Source organism: Echinops telfairi, unplaced genomic scaffold (genome assembly GCF_000313985.2).
Source record: "Echinops telfairi isolate 266 unplaced genomic scaffold, ASM31398v2 ScPeMD7_23;HRSCAF=83, whole genome shotgun sequence".
NCBI lineage: Eukaryota > Metazoa > Chordata > Mammalia > Afrosoricida > Tenrecidae > Echinops > Echinops telfairi.
The window spans coordinates 50,208,075-50,222,140 of record NW_022103920.1 but is presented as its reverse complement, the minus strand read 5'-3'; the positions used below and the strand labels follow the sequence as shown (position 1 = coordinate 50,222,140).

At 34.3% G+C, this 14,066-nt stretch overlaps 1 protein-coding gene across 4 annotated transcripts in view; it reads left to right on the top strand.

Moving 5' to 3' along the window:
- Nucleotides 1–14,066, top strand: part of SEMA3A (semaphorin 3A) — a 382,377-nt gene that overhangs the window by 264,380 nt on the left and 103,931 nt on the right. For all 4 annotated transcript variants that reach the window (XM_045288865.1, XM_045288867.1, XM_045288866.1 and 1 more), the window contains one exon: nucleotides 11,139–11,232. In XM_045288865.1, coding sequence (XP_045144800.1) covers nucleotides 11,139–11,232 — 94 coding nt within the window. The remainder of the gene's footprint in view (nucleotides 1–11,138; nucleotides 11,233–14,066) is intronic.

Genomic DNA, 14,066 nt, shown 5'->3' with positions numbered 1-14,066 from the left:
AAATGTAGTGGTAAATGTAGTGGTAAATGTAGTGGTAAATGTAGTGGTAAATGTAGTGGTAAATGTAGTGGTAAATGTAGTGGTAAAGACAGAGAAGAGGGAGCTTGCCAAGTGACTTCAGCAATGGGCATAAACATAACCACACTTTTGAGAACAATGAAGGATGGAGCAGGGTTCCCGATGGTTGTGCGGGGTCACCATTAGTTACAACAGACTGGAAGGTACCTAACACAAACAACAGCAACAGGAAGCTCCTAATCCTTTTATGAAGTAGGAAAATCTATTCTTTTAAAACAATTATCGAGGTAGTTCGTTTATTGTGCCAACCTGGCTCAGCAAGCCTCGCCTTTCAAGTTCTCGGCTCTCTTGCTTTGCGATGGTTGCACCAGGGTGCAGCTGCCTTAGCAGTTCACTGCTTCAGCTGGCAAGGCTGACCGCCTGCAAGACATCCTCAATGAGAAGCCGCATAGACCTTGCCCGATGCAGCCTGGGTGCTGGAGCAGCCATGTGGAGACCACTGCCAGAGCTCAGATGCTTACACGTTCACTGATTCTACTTTCCTCCTGTAGTCGACGTCATTGCATCTGTTTTGTGAGATGGAGGAGCACTTTGTGGATTGGTGTTGGACATATGGGTTAATGGGTTAATGTTGAACTTGTGGGTTTGGGCAGCACTGGGTTGGGATGTTTTCTTGATGTGCACTTAACCTTTATATAAAACTCTGTCTAATACATGAGTTTCTGTGGATTTGTTTCTCTAAAATATGCAGACTAACACAATTATGATAAAGTTGATTTTGTACCTTTATTTCCTAAAGGAAATAATATCCTCAAGGGTGGGCATATATACATTTCAATGGAATAAGAATAATTATAGAATAATTAAGAATAATTATAATTATTCAAATATGTTGGTATAAACATAGATGAATATATTTAAAGCCAATTGTTATAACTACTATGCTTTTAAAACTACTCAATATTAATAATAAAATAAGTTATTAATTTTCATCAATTTTATTTGATTCTTATTCTTAGTTACTCCATGCATAATAGAATGAAACACTGCTTGATCTTGCATCATCCTCAAAATTGTTGCAATGCTTGAGGTCACTATTGCAGCCACTGTGTCAATCCACCTCATTGAGCGGTTTTTCCCTTTTTACTGACCCTCCACTTTTTCAAGGATGAACTTCTTCTCCAGGCTCTGATCCTCCTGGTAATAGTGCAATACCGAAGTTTTTTAAATGACCTTTTACTTTCTTCACATACAATACCCTTGATGTCACTCCACAACTCACCTGTTCTTCAGTCTTCTAGTGTTTAGTGTATCTTTTTTTTTTTCTCATGTGATCTCTAAATGCAGGTGGCATATACTCAAGATCATTCTTTGGTTCTAGTAGACTAGTTTTGTTTTCAAAATTCAAAAGTTCATCTCGAACTTGCTCTAATTTTTAAAAAAATTGAACCTGTTTTATTTTTAAAAACAAACTTGCTTTAAGTTTTAAAACTTGTACTTGTTTTAATTTTTTCAAAATTTTAAAGTTCATCTTGAACTTGCAAATGAAGAACTGATGGCTCGTTCCCCAGTCAATCCCTGCCTTGTTCTGATGGATGGCACTGAGGTGCTTCGTCATCTCTTACACAGACGCAATTGATTTCATCCCTGTGTTACCCATGTGGCAAAGCCACCTTTATCATCACTAGTTGTTAAAAATGTCTCTGTGTGTATTGCTGTTCTTGTAGCATTCTTGTATGCCCTTTCCAGCTTCATTTTTTATCCTAACTACTGGTCCCTCTATTTCCAATTTTTATATTAAAAAGCTAGTAATTACAAATGCATTTTGTTACATGTTTGATAAATTTTAGACTGCAGAAGTTGTTAAAAATCTTCAATTTTATACTTTCCCGTACTATTGGTTGATTGTTAAACGTGAACAATAGTCGTAATTGGTCTTCCTAAAGTGTATGGGTATTTTCCTATTACTGAAACTATTGTACTTCAGAATAGATCTTGAAATGGTCTTTCAACAATGAATGTACTACTATTCCTCTTCAATTGTTCATAATGGCACAGTACTCTCCCTACGCGATTATCCATTTCAGCATGACCAATACCAGTCCATTTTGACTCACTAATTCCTAGATTATTGGTCTTCATGCATTCCATTTCATTTTTGATGACTTTGAATATGTTTCCTACTTAAATAGTTCATTGGTTCAATGATTATAAAAGCATCTGAAGCCATTTATTCTCATTTTGAACCAACCATATCTGTAAATAAAGGATTCCAAAGATTTCCTCCATACACATTCTTGATGTTAATTCTATTTGGAGGAAACTACTCTAACACATTCATATTATAAATGCCTCCAACCTGAGGGGTCCATCTCCTGACACTAAATAAAACACTGTTCCATTGGCTATTCACAAATTTTCAGTGGCCAATTTATTTTAGAAATAGACAACTAAGTCCTTCTTGGTAGGGAAGCTATGCTGAAACTGTGGAGAACCCTACTATTGTTTGAAATGCCAGTAGCATAGCTATCAACATGACAGCGACATGTAAATCATCACAGTTGGAACAAGTTGGGCTAATAAAAGGGAGTGGTGGATTACTTACATATTCAGACTGTGGTAGTTACATAATCTACTGTCAATTTGACATTTATGAGTGAAGAGGTGGAGTTTGGACTGTCAATCAGGTCACAGCTTGATGGGCTCATTTGGAGTCATTAAAGAGATATAGCTCACTGGAGATGGGACACTGGCTCACTCTCTGCGAAACATTCCTGCAGACAAGACACATGGATTTACACTAGTGCCCTGAGCTAGAGGAGCCACATGAAGACCCCTGCCAGCACTGAGATGCTTACAGCATTGTCCTATGATCTTCCTGCATTCAATTGCATGTGTTTTGTGAGTCTGAAGAGGACTCTATAGATTGGTATGGGATATATGGGCTAATATAGGATTTATGAACTTGATCTGGACTGGGTTGGGATGCTTTCTTAATGTACAATTACTCTTTATATAAAGCTCTTATACACATGAGTGTCTATGAATTTCTTTTTCTAGTCAACCCAGACTAACACAAAGACCTAAAATTTTTATAGGCGTTTCTTTCTTTCAACTTATCATTTTACTTAGGCTATTTTCCAATTAATAATAGTCATTTACTTGCAGTGATTCTTTGTTTATTTCAAGCTAGCGAAAGATGAAATGTTAATATGATATGGCTTTTAATCATAGTTAAGACAAGGCTAATATATTATAATCAAGACCCAAAATTATACTGATTTTATTCACATAGCAGTACATTTCAGATTTCTCAGAATTCAGTGACAGAGATCAGGGTTGCATTTCTTTTGTATCATTCCACAATGTATATTGTTAAATAACTATACCTGACAGAATAATTTTTATGAAGCTTATTATTAGTAATTGCTCTATATTCCTTTGAAGATCCAAGGACTCTTAATTGCTCTCAATTTTGAAATAACTAGGGATAATAAGACTTCATACAAGCCAGGAAATCAAGTTTGAACTACTTGATTAGTAGAAGGATTGGGCTGAAGTTCAATAGCTGTATTTATTAAAATATGTGACATTCCAAAGAACAGGATATAGAGAAAGTAAAGAAAAATGGATTTTAAAAAAATCTATACAATTCCTGTATTTATGTGTATGGAAGGGGGAAATGATCAACAGAAAAAGCAAAGTTTTAGAGAGATAGGATCACAAAGTCATACCATATAAGATACAGAAACATCTTTGCAGATTAATTTATTGGGGGCATCTTAAGACCACTGAAAGTCTGTATATTTGCATATAAAATGTATATATCCTTAGTCTTATTTTTCTGGATGAAAAATCCTTATGTTTTGCTGGAATGTAAAAGGGAATTCTGACTCAACTGAGGTCAAGAAACATGAACTACATAAAAGCTAATTGGCTTGACTGAGACATAACATAGAAGGTACACACTTCCTTTAATTTCCTGTAGTAGGTAAAGAGCTAATTTTCCTCTCCCTGGCCTCAGACTGTCTTTCTTTACCTATCACTGGCTCTAAAGCATCCCATCTATCATTGCATGCACATTGAATTACGGCATCTCTTTGATACTATTTTTCTCTGAATAAGATGATCACTGGATCACTGACATCTTCTGAATGCAGGCCGTGTTGCTTATTTTGGCAGAGAGTGAGTCCACAGTGTGTATCATACTCATTTTTCATCTTTATCATGAATATATGTTTATATTCTTCATTTGTATGAGTTTCACTTTGTGTTATTCCTCAAATATGAATTATGTTTATTTTCTTTGGTGATTTGTTCATGCCATTTCCTGTAGATGGAATAATTTGCCTCCCTATCTATTTTCCTCTCTTTATGATCTGTTCTTCTCTTTCTGAGCTCCACTCACTCTGGGTACTTATGTCCAATACACACACACACACCTGCTAAAATAGATTAATGTATAAATCAAGGTCTAACAAATATTTCCTTTATATCTTGAAACAGAAAAATTACCTCTCCCTATTTGAAGCCCTACAATTCCCAGTTTTCTCCTGTTTTAAGCACATCTCACATAATATTATTAGTCTGTTTACATTTTCATATGTTGACTAAAAGCATTAATTTAGAAGAAGGTAAATATGTTATCAAATTTTTACTCCGTGACTTACAGCTTTCTGACTTTGAGTGCTTTGCATAAAAATGTCTAAGCTTCACTCTCTGCATCTGTAACATAAGTGTATTATAATAATAAAAACAGGGTTGGTATGAAGATTATGTGAGCTATATGAATGTTATCTTTGGACACTCTTACCAGTTAGGGTGTTAAATGACAAACAGAACAATACTACTAGTTTTCAGGTCCATTCTAATTTGTGGCAACCCCAGGTGAAAATAGCTGCCATTATATACACACATTTATATTGTATATTTATAATGCATTGTTGTAACGTTATATATTTACAAAGTATTATTATTAGTATATATATGTTTATATTATGCTAACTTACTTCATGAGATTAATTATTGGACCTCTTACTTTTATATTCTAAACATAATTTGTACTTAGTATATTCAATATATTTGTTGCTTTAATTAACATTGTATTTTAGTGCTTTAATAACATTTTATATATGGGTATAATCTCTAAAATAAATATGGAGAAGAAATGCCAATAAGAAATTACATAATTGCACAAAAAGAATTGCATATTGCAGAACTAAACAATTCCAGTATCAGTTCCAAGAGATGCCTGAAGTAATCTCTAAGGAACAAAGAAAAGTTGGATAAAATAGATATGTTAAAATGATAGACTAGGCTACACATTGTTAGTATTACACTGACAAACAAGAATTGTAAGTTTTACACAAGAATATTCTGAATATTTTACCTCTCAATAAATAAAATGGCTATACTGAGAGGGGTAATATTCATTGAGATGATTCATATGAGTAATGTGAATTCATATGAAGAAGAAAAGAAGAATTATGAGTTCCATCCAAAATTACAGAACAAGAGTATAAAACTATGTCATCATTTTTCTCTTATTTTATAGCAAGGGAAGCCTAATATTGGAAGGAAAAACAAGTATTGATTATACATTTATAACACAAATAGCATTAAGAAGTTAGATTATCATAGGTCCCAGAATTGACATTAACATTTGGCTTATTGTTTGAATTTTATAGCTTGGCTTGTGCTATACAAAGGTCCCCATAATGGTGAAATATTCTCACGTTTTTAAGTCCTAGAGCACAAGAGTGTGTATTCTTTGGATGTCCTTTCACTCGGTCATTCATTTACACATGCTTCCATTGAACTTATTTCAGTGCAAAGCCCATCTAGTATTTGAAAGAGAAATTGTAGGTGAAATTTAGCAGCAATATAGAATACAATGTTTATCAAGGTTGGAGGTAACAAAGGCAAGAAGAAAGGACTGAGTAGATTGCTATTCAAGTTTGGGGGAGAAGGAATTATCTTCAGTGGTGGAAAATCAACAGATATTTGAGAGACTGGGTAGATGACCCAATTTTACAATGATTGGCAAGATTTATATGTACATAGATTATTGTTGTAGCGGGTGCCATAGAGACTGTTATGAAGCATAGTCATTCCATGTGACAATGTAGAACTACCTCGTAGTGTTTTCTTGGCTGTATCTTTAAGGGAGCAGATGGTCAAAACTTGCTTCCATTGAGCTCTTGGGTGGTCCTAACTTCCATTTGTTTAGTTAAGCATTGCCCCACCAGGACTCCTGTTATCCACACCGACTGTGGTCCTTAGGTACAGTTGAGTCAATTTGGACTTCGGGTGGCACACATAGATTAAGGAAAAGTAAGACTAAATGAAAGACACATAAGCTAGGGAACGCAAGGCATGTATTTGTCCACCTGTACTGCCATCAATATTACTTATCATAGCCACTGATTTAAGAACAAAGAAAGCTTGTACTTTCCTCCTGGTCGATATCATAGACTTTTTCTACTACAATAGCAGCCTGATGTTCAAGATTTCTCTCATTGATGGGAAGGGTACCTCTGATTACTGATTTTCTATTCTGCGAAACTATGATCTTTGGACATGGGATTGCTAGTGGCACTACTGAATGGATCTTCTCTACAGCAAAGGGAATGTTGTATGTCTGTATTTACGCACTCTGGTAGTCATAGCCCACGTGACCATTGAGCACTTGCAATGTGGCTGAGGCAACTGAGGAACTAGATCCTTTTCATTTTTACTAATTTAAAATATAACAACTATGTGCTTATAGTGGCGACAATGTTGGACAATATAAATGTAAAGTTCCCTCTTAAGGAAAATCACTTTCAAATGAATTAATCTACGAGCGGACTTCCTTTAGGCAAAGTGCAGAGTGTCACAGTCCTTCTGCTGAGATCCTATTAGATTTCTTCGTGGCTACCATCCATAGTTTCACCCTATTCATAATTGTGTCCTGTACATACACATAAAGTAAAACTAACAAATGTCTTCAGAAACGTTTGACAACTTCTTCTCGTGACATGGCATTGTGATTTTATCTGAAAGGAACGTAAGTTCACCCTTAGATTGGGCTTGATGGTATTCAGTAAGAGGAAGAAGGAATTTCAAAAAGGTGTTGTAAAAAGGAATTAAAAATATCTATGTAAATATATATACATGTATATATCCATATACACACAGTCTTTACATATTATCTAATGTTTGATATTGACATCATTTTATGTAATTTGTCACTAAAAAACATTTATTCTTCACCAAGTATACATGAAACTACATACATATATATTTTTCTATCTTTTAAAACAAATACAATCTATATTTTTATCATCATAGAAAGCTAAAATTGAATTTTGTTTTCTAAATTTATTGCTTGGAAACGATTGAGCTTTAAGGAAGTTATTACTATGATGTCACCAATGGTTTATAATTTATAAGTGTTTGGATTAGACATTAGCACAGTTATTATTTCCTCTAATGTCTTACCTCACCACAGTCTAATAATATTCAGGAAATCCAGAAGACAAAGGGGAAAGAGTGGTCTTGAAAGCTAATAATAATCACTGAAAACTGATGCAACCACGTAATATAATATGGCCCAATAACATATATGATATTCTTATAGTATCTGCTAAAGCAATTAGAATCCATGCAACTAGAGTTTTTTCAAATGCATTACTAAATGAAAACTTGCTCAGCTTTGTAAGATGTAATAGCCATGAAGTTTAATTGTGTACATTGGTCTTTGGATATTTGTCTTACTACTTACATATGTGAGCTATTTAACACTCTTCTAAAACAGAAAATCATTGAATAGCAATCAGATTTTGGAAAGTCTTCCAAATAGAGCCAAACAATGATCTAAGTGCTATATAGTATATGACAACATAAAAAGTTAAAATATTCTTGAACAGTGTGTTTGAGACTTGGTTAGTATACTCAATCATATTTAATAGTTTTTTACTAGGTATATAATAGAAACAGCAATATTAGTATATTAGTATATAATAAGTATAATCACATTAAACTTATTAGACATTGCGAAGAGACTAGATATTAATTGAAAGGTTTTATATATTTAAGGATATTTAATGATATAATCAATTTTAGAGTTTGAGAAATATGGAGTTTTTTGAGAAATAAAGTAGTTTAATAGAGTGGCAGGTATAATTACTTTGAAAGAAAATCTTAGATTGAGAAAAAATATATATTTCTTAAATTTAAATCCCTTTTAAAAATGTGTTTTTGTCAGGACTTTGGTTTTCTAAAGAATAACTCTCGGTGGACTGTGGTTGGTCACAGCGATTACAGAGACATTCACCCTAATCTCACCCATGATATTGAGAAGGCTGTGCATGAGACATTTTGATCCATCTAGAAAATAACTGTGTTAAAAATAATCAAAGATAAGAATGCATATTTTGATAATCCAATAAATATATTTATATGCATGATAATAATACATTTTACATCAACCCTAAGAGATTTTCATATCCTCCTTTAAAAAATAAGGAATCTGAGTTTCAGGAGAACTTAGGGACTTGTCTGAGGCCCAGAACTAATAAAAGGCAGAGCCAGGGATAACACCCAGTTCTGTCTTATGTTAACACCCTTGGGCCTCTTTACAACATGTAATGGGTATGAATTTAACATGACCAACATTTATATGTAAGATATGTTATTTGTTTCTCTATCCAGAAATCAAATCATATGTATTTCTAGACCCAATTCACTATGATAGAAAGGAAATTCAATTTGTTTTTTCTTCTTTGTGCAATCAGATCAGAATATGGAAGAATTACACGGTAGGCACCTATGAATATGAATTAGAGTGACATTTAAAGAAAGAATATACCAGTAAAAGAGAGAGTGAAACTAAAATTTGTTTATGAGGCTGAGCAAAGCAGAAGAAAGAAAACTAGCACTGAGTGATGCTCGTCTCCTATGACGAAAGATCATTTCCATCTCCTCTTGAACCATAACTGACATACTTAAGCGCTCTTCCTATGAAGTCTAACCCTCTACTGTGTAAATCAAGCATTTCATGATGTTAGAAGTACTTCTCATCTACCTTGGCATTGTCTGATTACCTTGGACGTATGATCCCAGACAACATGTGTCTTGTACTTTGAGAGATAGATTGTCTACCTTTGTTAATACTGTTTGAGAATAAGAAATTTATCAAATTTATAACAATGCTTCTAACCATACCATCACTTCACCTGTTAATTCTTCTAACCAACGAAAAATAATAACACATAAAATCTAATGCCACTTCCCTTGATTTTGGGTAATACGGTGTGGATCTATTACTGATCATGTTCGATTTTTACTGTTTCCTCTATTTTAATCAAAATGCATGTAAATATTTCTTTAAAGCTTCTTATGTGCTTTTCTTGCCATATGTCATTAAGTTTCACATTACAGTTTTAATATCTAAGCATCTATGACAAATTATATTTGTAAACAAGTTTGGCATTTGCTGTCATATCAGTGTTGTTAAAGTGATATTTTTTTCAGATTATGCTACTTGAATTTGCAATAATAGATAACAGCTTGTGTTAAATATTCATATTAATTTAGTCTACTGGATATAAGAGGAGTAATAATAATGTAAAATATACAGCATTGTATCTTATTTTATTTTAAAATGCTAATTTAAATTGTTTAACCATTACAATAAACCTATCAAGTTAAATACCCTTACCTGTGTTAACTTTTAGAGGCTGGATTTCAGATATTATCAATAATGAACAAAGAGTCAAATCAAATAATTGGCTCTCATAGGGCTAGCACCTAGCTCAGTGTCCTTCCCATCACCACTTATCACAAGTCTGAGACATGAATTGACATTTTGAATTGTAGAACTAAGCCAAAGTACCACCCTTGCTAGGGGAGTATTAACTGTCAAAGGCAGGATTAATGGAAGGAAGGGATAGAATCCATAACTCTCGCTCAAAGTAATAAAAATGGAAAACATTTTTGGTTTGCTTCCTTTTCACTTTTCCTCTCTAACTCAGATGAGGTATAAGAGTCATAATTTGAATCAATGCCATAAACTCCATCAGAAATATTAAATGTTATATAAAGTGATCCTTATTGACCATAAAATGGATACCGTTTGCTATTCTAAGAAGATTTAAAAAAAATATTTTATGTGAATAGTAGGGGAAAAAAACTATTTTATTTCAGTCTGTAGACAAGTTAATGTGCTACTGGAAATATCATCCATATTCTAACCTAATTAGTTCCCAGAGCACCGGTTCTGCAGGGTGTGCTCTGAACTACCTGATTTGTCCCACTGCTGTATAGTGCTTGCAGGGGCTAGACACATTCTGACTACAGAGTCTCAGGCAAGAGGTCATTAGGCTCCTGTCAAGGCTTCGGTTATAGTTCTTTGCTGCCTACCTTTTACCTTGCAACATGTGCATACTTTTATTTGAGGTCAAATAGTCTTGTCCGAATTTCTAGGTACTTGTTCAACAAAGTCAAAGTCCCTGTGATAGAAGGGTGTCACCTTTGTGCTTTTTGTCGTAATGGCAACACCTCCAGGCCACCTCCCTCAACGTACAGAGTTTGATATTTGCCATACAGAGAGGTGCCGAAGCAAAGTGTCAGGTGCCTCGCTACCAGCTATGTGAGTAAGAGGCAGGTGCATAAGCGGCATGCTAACACTAAAGGTGTGAAAGGGCACATGGGGAAATGTCAGTGCTGTGACTCCTTAGAATTTCCTTTTGAAAATACTGCAAGAGACAGTATATTTTTAGATACATCTATATAGTGATTTGAAATTTTTGTTCTTTATATGGAGGGAGAAAAGGAGTGATTTTATCTAAAGTTTAATTAATTCCTGTAAGAATTCATAGGATAGCTAACATTTCTGTTCCTTAGATTGCATTTGCACATTATTACTTGCAACGTCATAAATGCTACCTAAACAATCCCCAGATTAAGGTATTTAGATAACAATAGCTTTATTCAATACCGTAATATGTTTCATACTCAGTAACATGTACACAGATATAGTTAGCTCTTGCAAACACTCAAACTCTCTTTGCTTATTAAATATGTTCAAAATGGTTCCTTTTATGAATAAATTCAAGTCTTCATTTTCTTCTCAATAGGATAACATTTTTAAATTGGAAGATTCACATTTTGAAAATGGCCGTGGAAAAAGTCCTTATGACCCTAAACTACTGACAGCATCTCTTTTAATAGGTATGTAATCAACAATCGACCTAAATTGTATATAAAAATCAACGTGCATGTTCTTTTGTAGGTTTTTCCATTATTTCTGTCGATCTAGTTTAGGAGGGTTACAGTTGTGAAATGTTCAGCTATCAGAATGAAGAAGAATCACTCAATGTTGTTGGTTGTGACTATTAACACTATCTAATTTGTGATGTTTTCTCTGCTTGGATGGCTTCCTATCTTCACACTGGATATGCCTGATCATGTGACATCCCCACTTGAACTTTGATATATAAATTTTGTGAAAAAGTGTCTTAGTTTTCATTCCATGAAAGAGGCATTTTAAAAGGAAATTTTGATACATCAAAAAAAATGAGATACGATCTATCTTATTTTGTAGTTCTGAGATATGCCACAGTGTCAACAGTTGGACAGTTTAATTAGTGCAAGCAATCAAACTGGGATACAACTGAAAGAGACCCACCACACTGCCATAAGCAGACTAGCTGCATCCTGGTAACTTGATGGATATTTCATCCCGATAAAGAATAATTCTACTCTTCCTGTGCAACTTTGGCTCCCTCTCTCTTTTCCCTTGCTCTGTGTAAAGAAAGCTTGCTACGTGCTTTCTCTACATTTCCTTTCTAGCACCCCCTCAAGTCTGTATTCCTCTTGTCCTTCGCATCGCACATAGTGGGTGCGTGTTTAGACATAACTGGAGGCCTATGAAGGAAAAAAAGATGGAAAGTGTTTTAGTTTGTATTGGAAGATAAAGAATAGAATATTCCATGTTCGTGACCAGGAATGCTTGCCATTGTGTAAACATCACTAATTCAAAGCAATCTATAAATAAACCACAATTCCAATCCAGATCCCAACTCCATTTTTTAAAGAATTGAAAAAACTCATTACTAACTTTAGATGGAGAAGGAATAAAACACAGGATAAGCAACATAATACTTAAGAAGAAGAATATAATAGGAGGCATTTCAGTAGCCGAACTCAAAGCCAATTCCATAGCCACCATAGTCAAAATGTCCTCTACAATAATAGGCTCCTAGCCCAATCAGAAGGAAAAGAAACCCAAACATATTCATCCACCTACAAACAAGGGATCTTCAACTAAGTGCCAAAAAATATGTAAGTGGGAGAGAGATAGCCCCTTCAATATAGAATACTGGCAAGCTTGGATCTCGATGTGTAGAAGAATGAAACAGGACCCATTTCTCACCCCATATACAAGAAAAGATGAACCAAAGACTGAATGTAAATCCCAGACCTATAAAGCGCATCAGTAAGAAAAGAGGGACACATTTTAGGGCCCCATTGAAGGGAATAAAGATACCATGTAACATAAAGAAGGAAACTCACAGTGGACAATAAAATAGATTACTGAACCTACTAAAAATAAGACACTTATGTCCATCCAAAGACTTCATCAAAAGAGTAAATAGAGAACCCACAGACTGGGAAAAAATCTTTAGCAATGATACAATAGACAAGAGAATAATCTCTAAAAAATAAAGAGAAGTGTAATATTTAAATTAGAAGTAGATGAATAATGTAATCAATAAGTGAACAAAAGAATAAACAGAAGAAAAGTACACCAAATGTGACATCCAAACAGCTAATAAACATACGAAAAAGTGCTCATGATCATCATCCACCCAGCATCGACTGACCAAGATAGCTCAATAATAATACTAATAGAACACAACATGATGGAGAGAGCAGGGAGAGAGTGGACTTCTCCTGCACTGATGGTGGGTCTATAAATATGTGCAACCATTGATGAAAGCAATATTCCTCTACCTCAAGCTGGGAATAAAAATTCTATAGGAGCCAGCCATACCTCTGCTGGGTATATGTACCAGAGAAGTAAGAGCTAAAATGGGATCAGACATACGCACGCCCATGCTTCTTACAACGTTGCTCACAATAGCAAGATGTTGGCAACAGTCCAAATTCCCATCAGTTGAAGAATAGATAAAGAAACATTGGTACATACACACAAAGGAATTCTGTGCATCATCAAAAGTCAGTGATGAAACCATGAAACGTGGTGGAACCCGGAGAATGTTATGTTGCATGAAGTTAGTCAGTCACAAAGACAAATATCGTATGAGACCAATTATGATCAAGACAAGACAAAGACATGCATACCAAAGGAAACAGACTTTGGAGGTTCTCAAGGCAGGAAGGGTAAAGGCAAGAAGACGAATTATCGGAGTAGAAGGTTGATAAGTACTGACATGAATGGACAGGAAGGTAGCGATCCTTAAGAAGGAGAGGAGAAACCGGGAAAGCAGGTGGAATAGAATACAGGGCAGGGGCGGGGCATAGGGATTGACCAGTGATTTGAATGTGCTGAATGAAGAATTGATGGTTTGAAATGTAAACATCCACCTATTTACAATAAAAATTAACTTATTAAAAACAGGTTAGACTGTTACCTTTATTTTTAAACCTTTGAGTTTAGCAACAACTTAGAACACAATGACTCCCTGTTTCTGATTGTTTCTACATATTCTATATAAATTATTTGATATTTGTTTCCTTCTCTAAATACAGTTAGATATTATATAACATAATAAAAATAATAATGAAACTTTTACATATGATTTTCTAATTCAATGTTGATTAAGGAGTCTAGATTATTGCTAAAAGTAAATTGAGGTTTCTGTGAGAAGTATCATAAATTCATAGTTTATACAGTCTTTTTCTTTACAAATATATTTTTTCCTACTCAAAAAATAAACAACCCACCTTTCTGTATAATGATTAGAAGATTAACTCTGAAGATAGGTTTTCCTAGAGTTCTCTAAAGTACTTTGTTTCACCGATCACTATTTTTGAAAGAA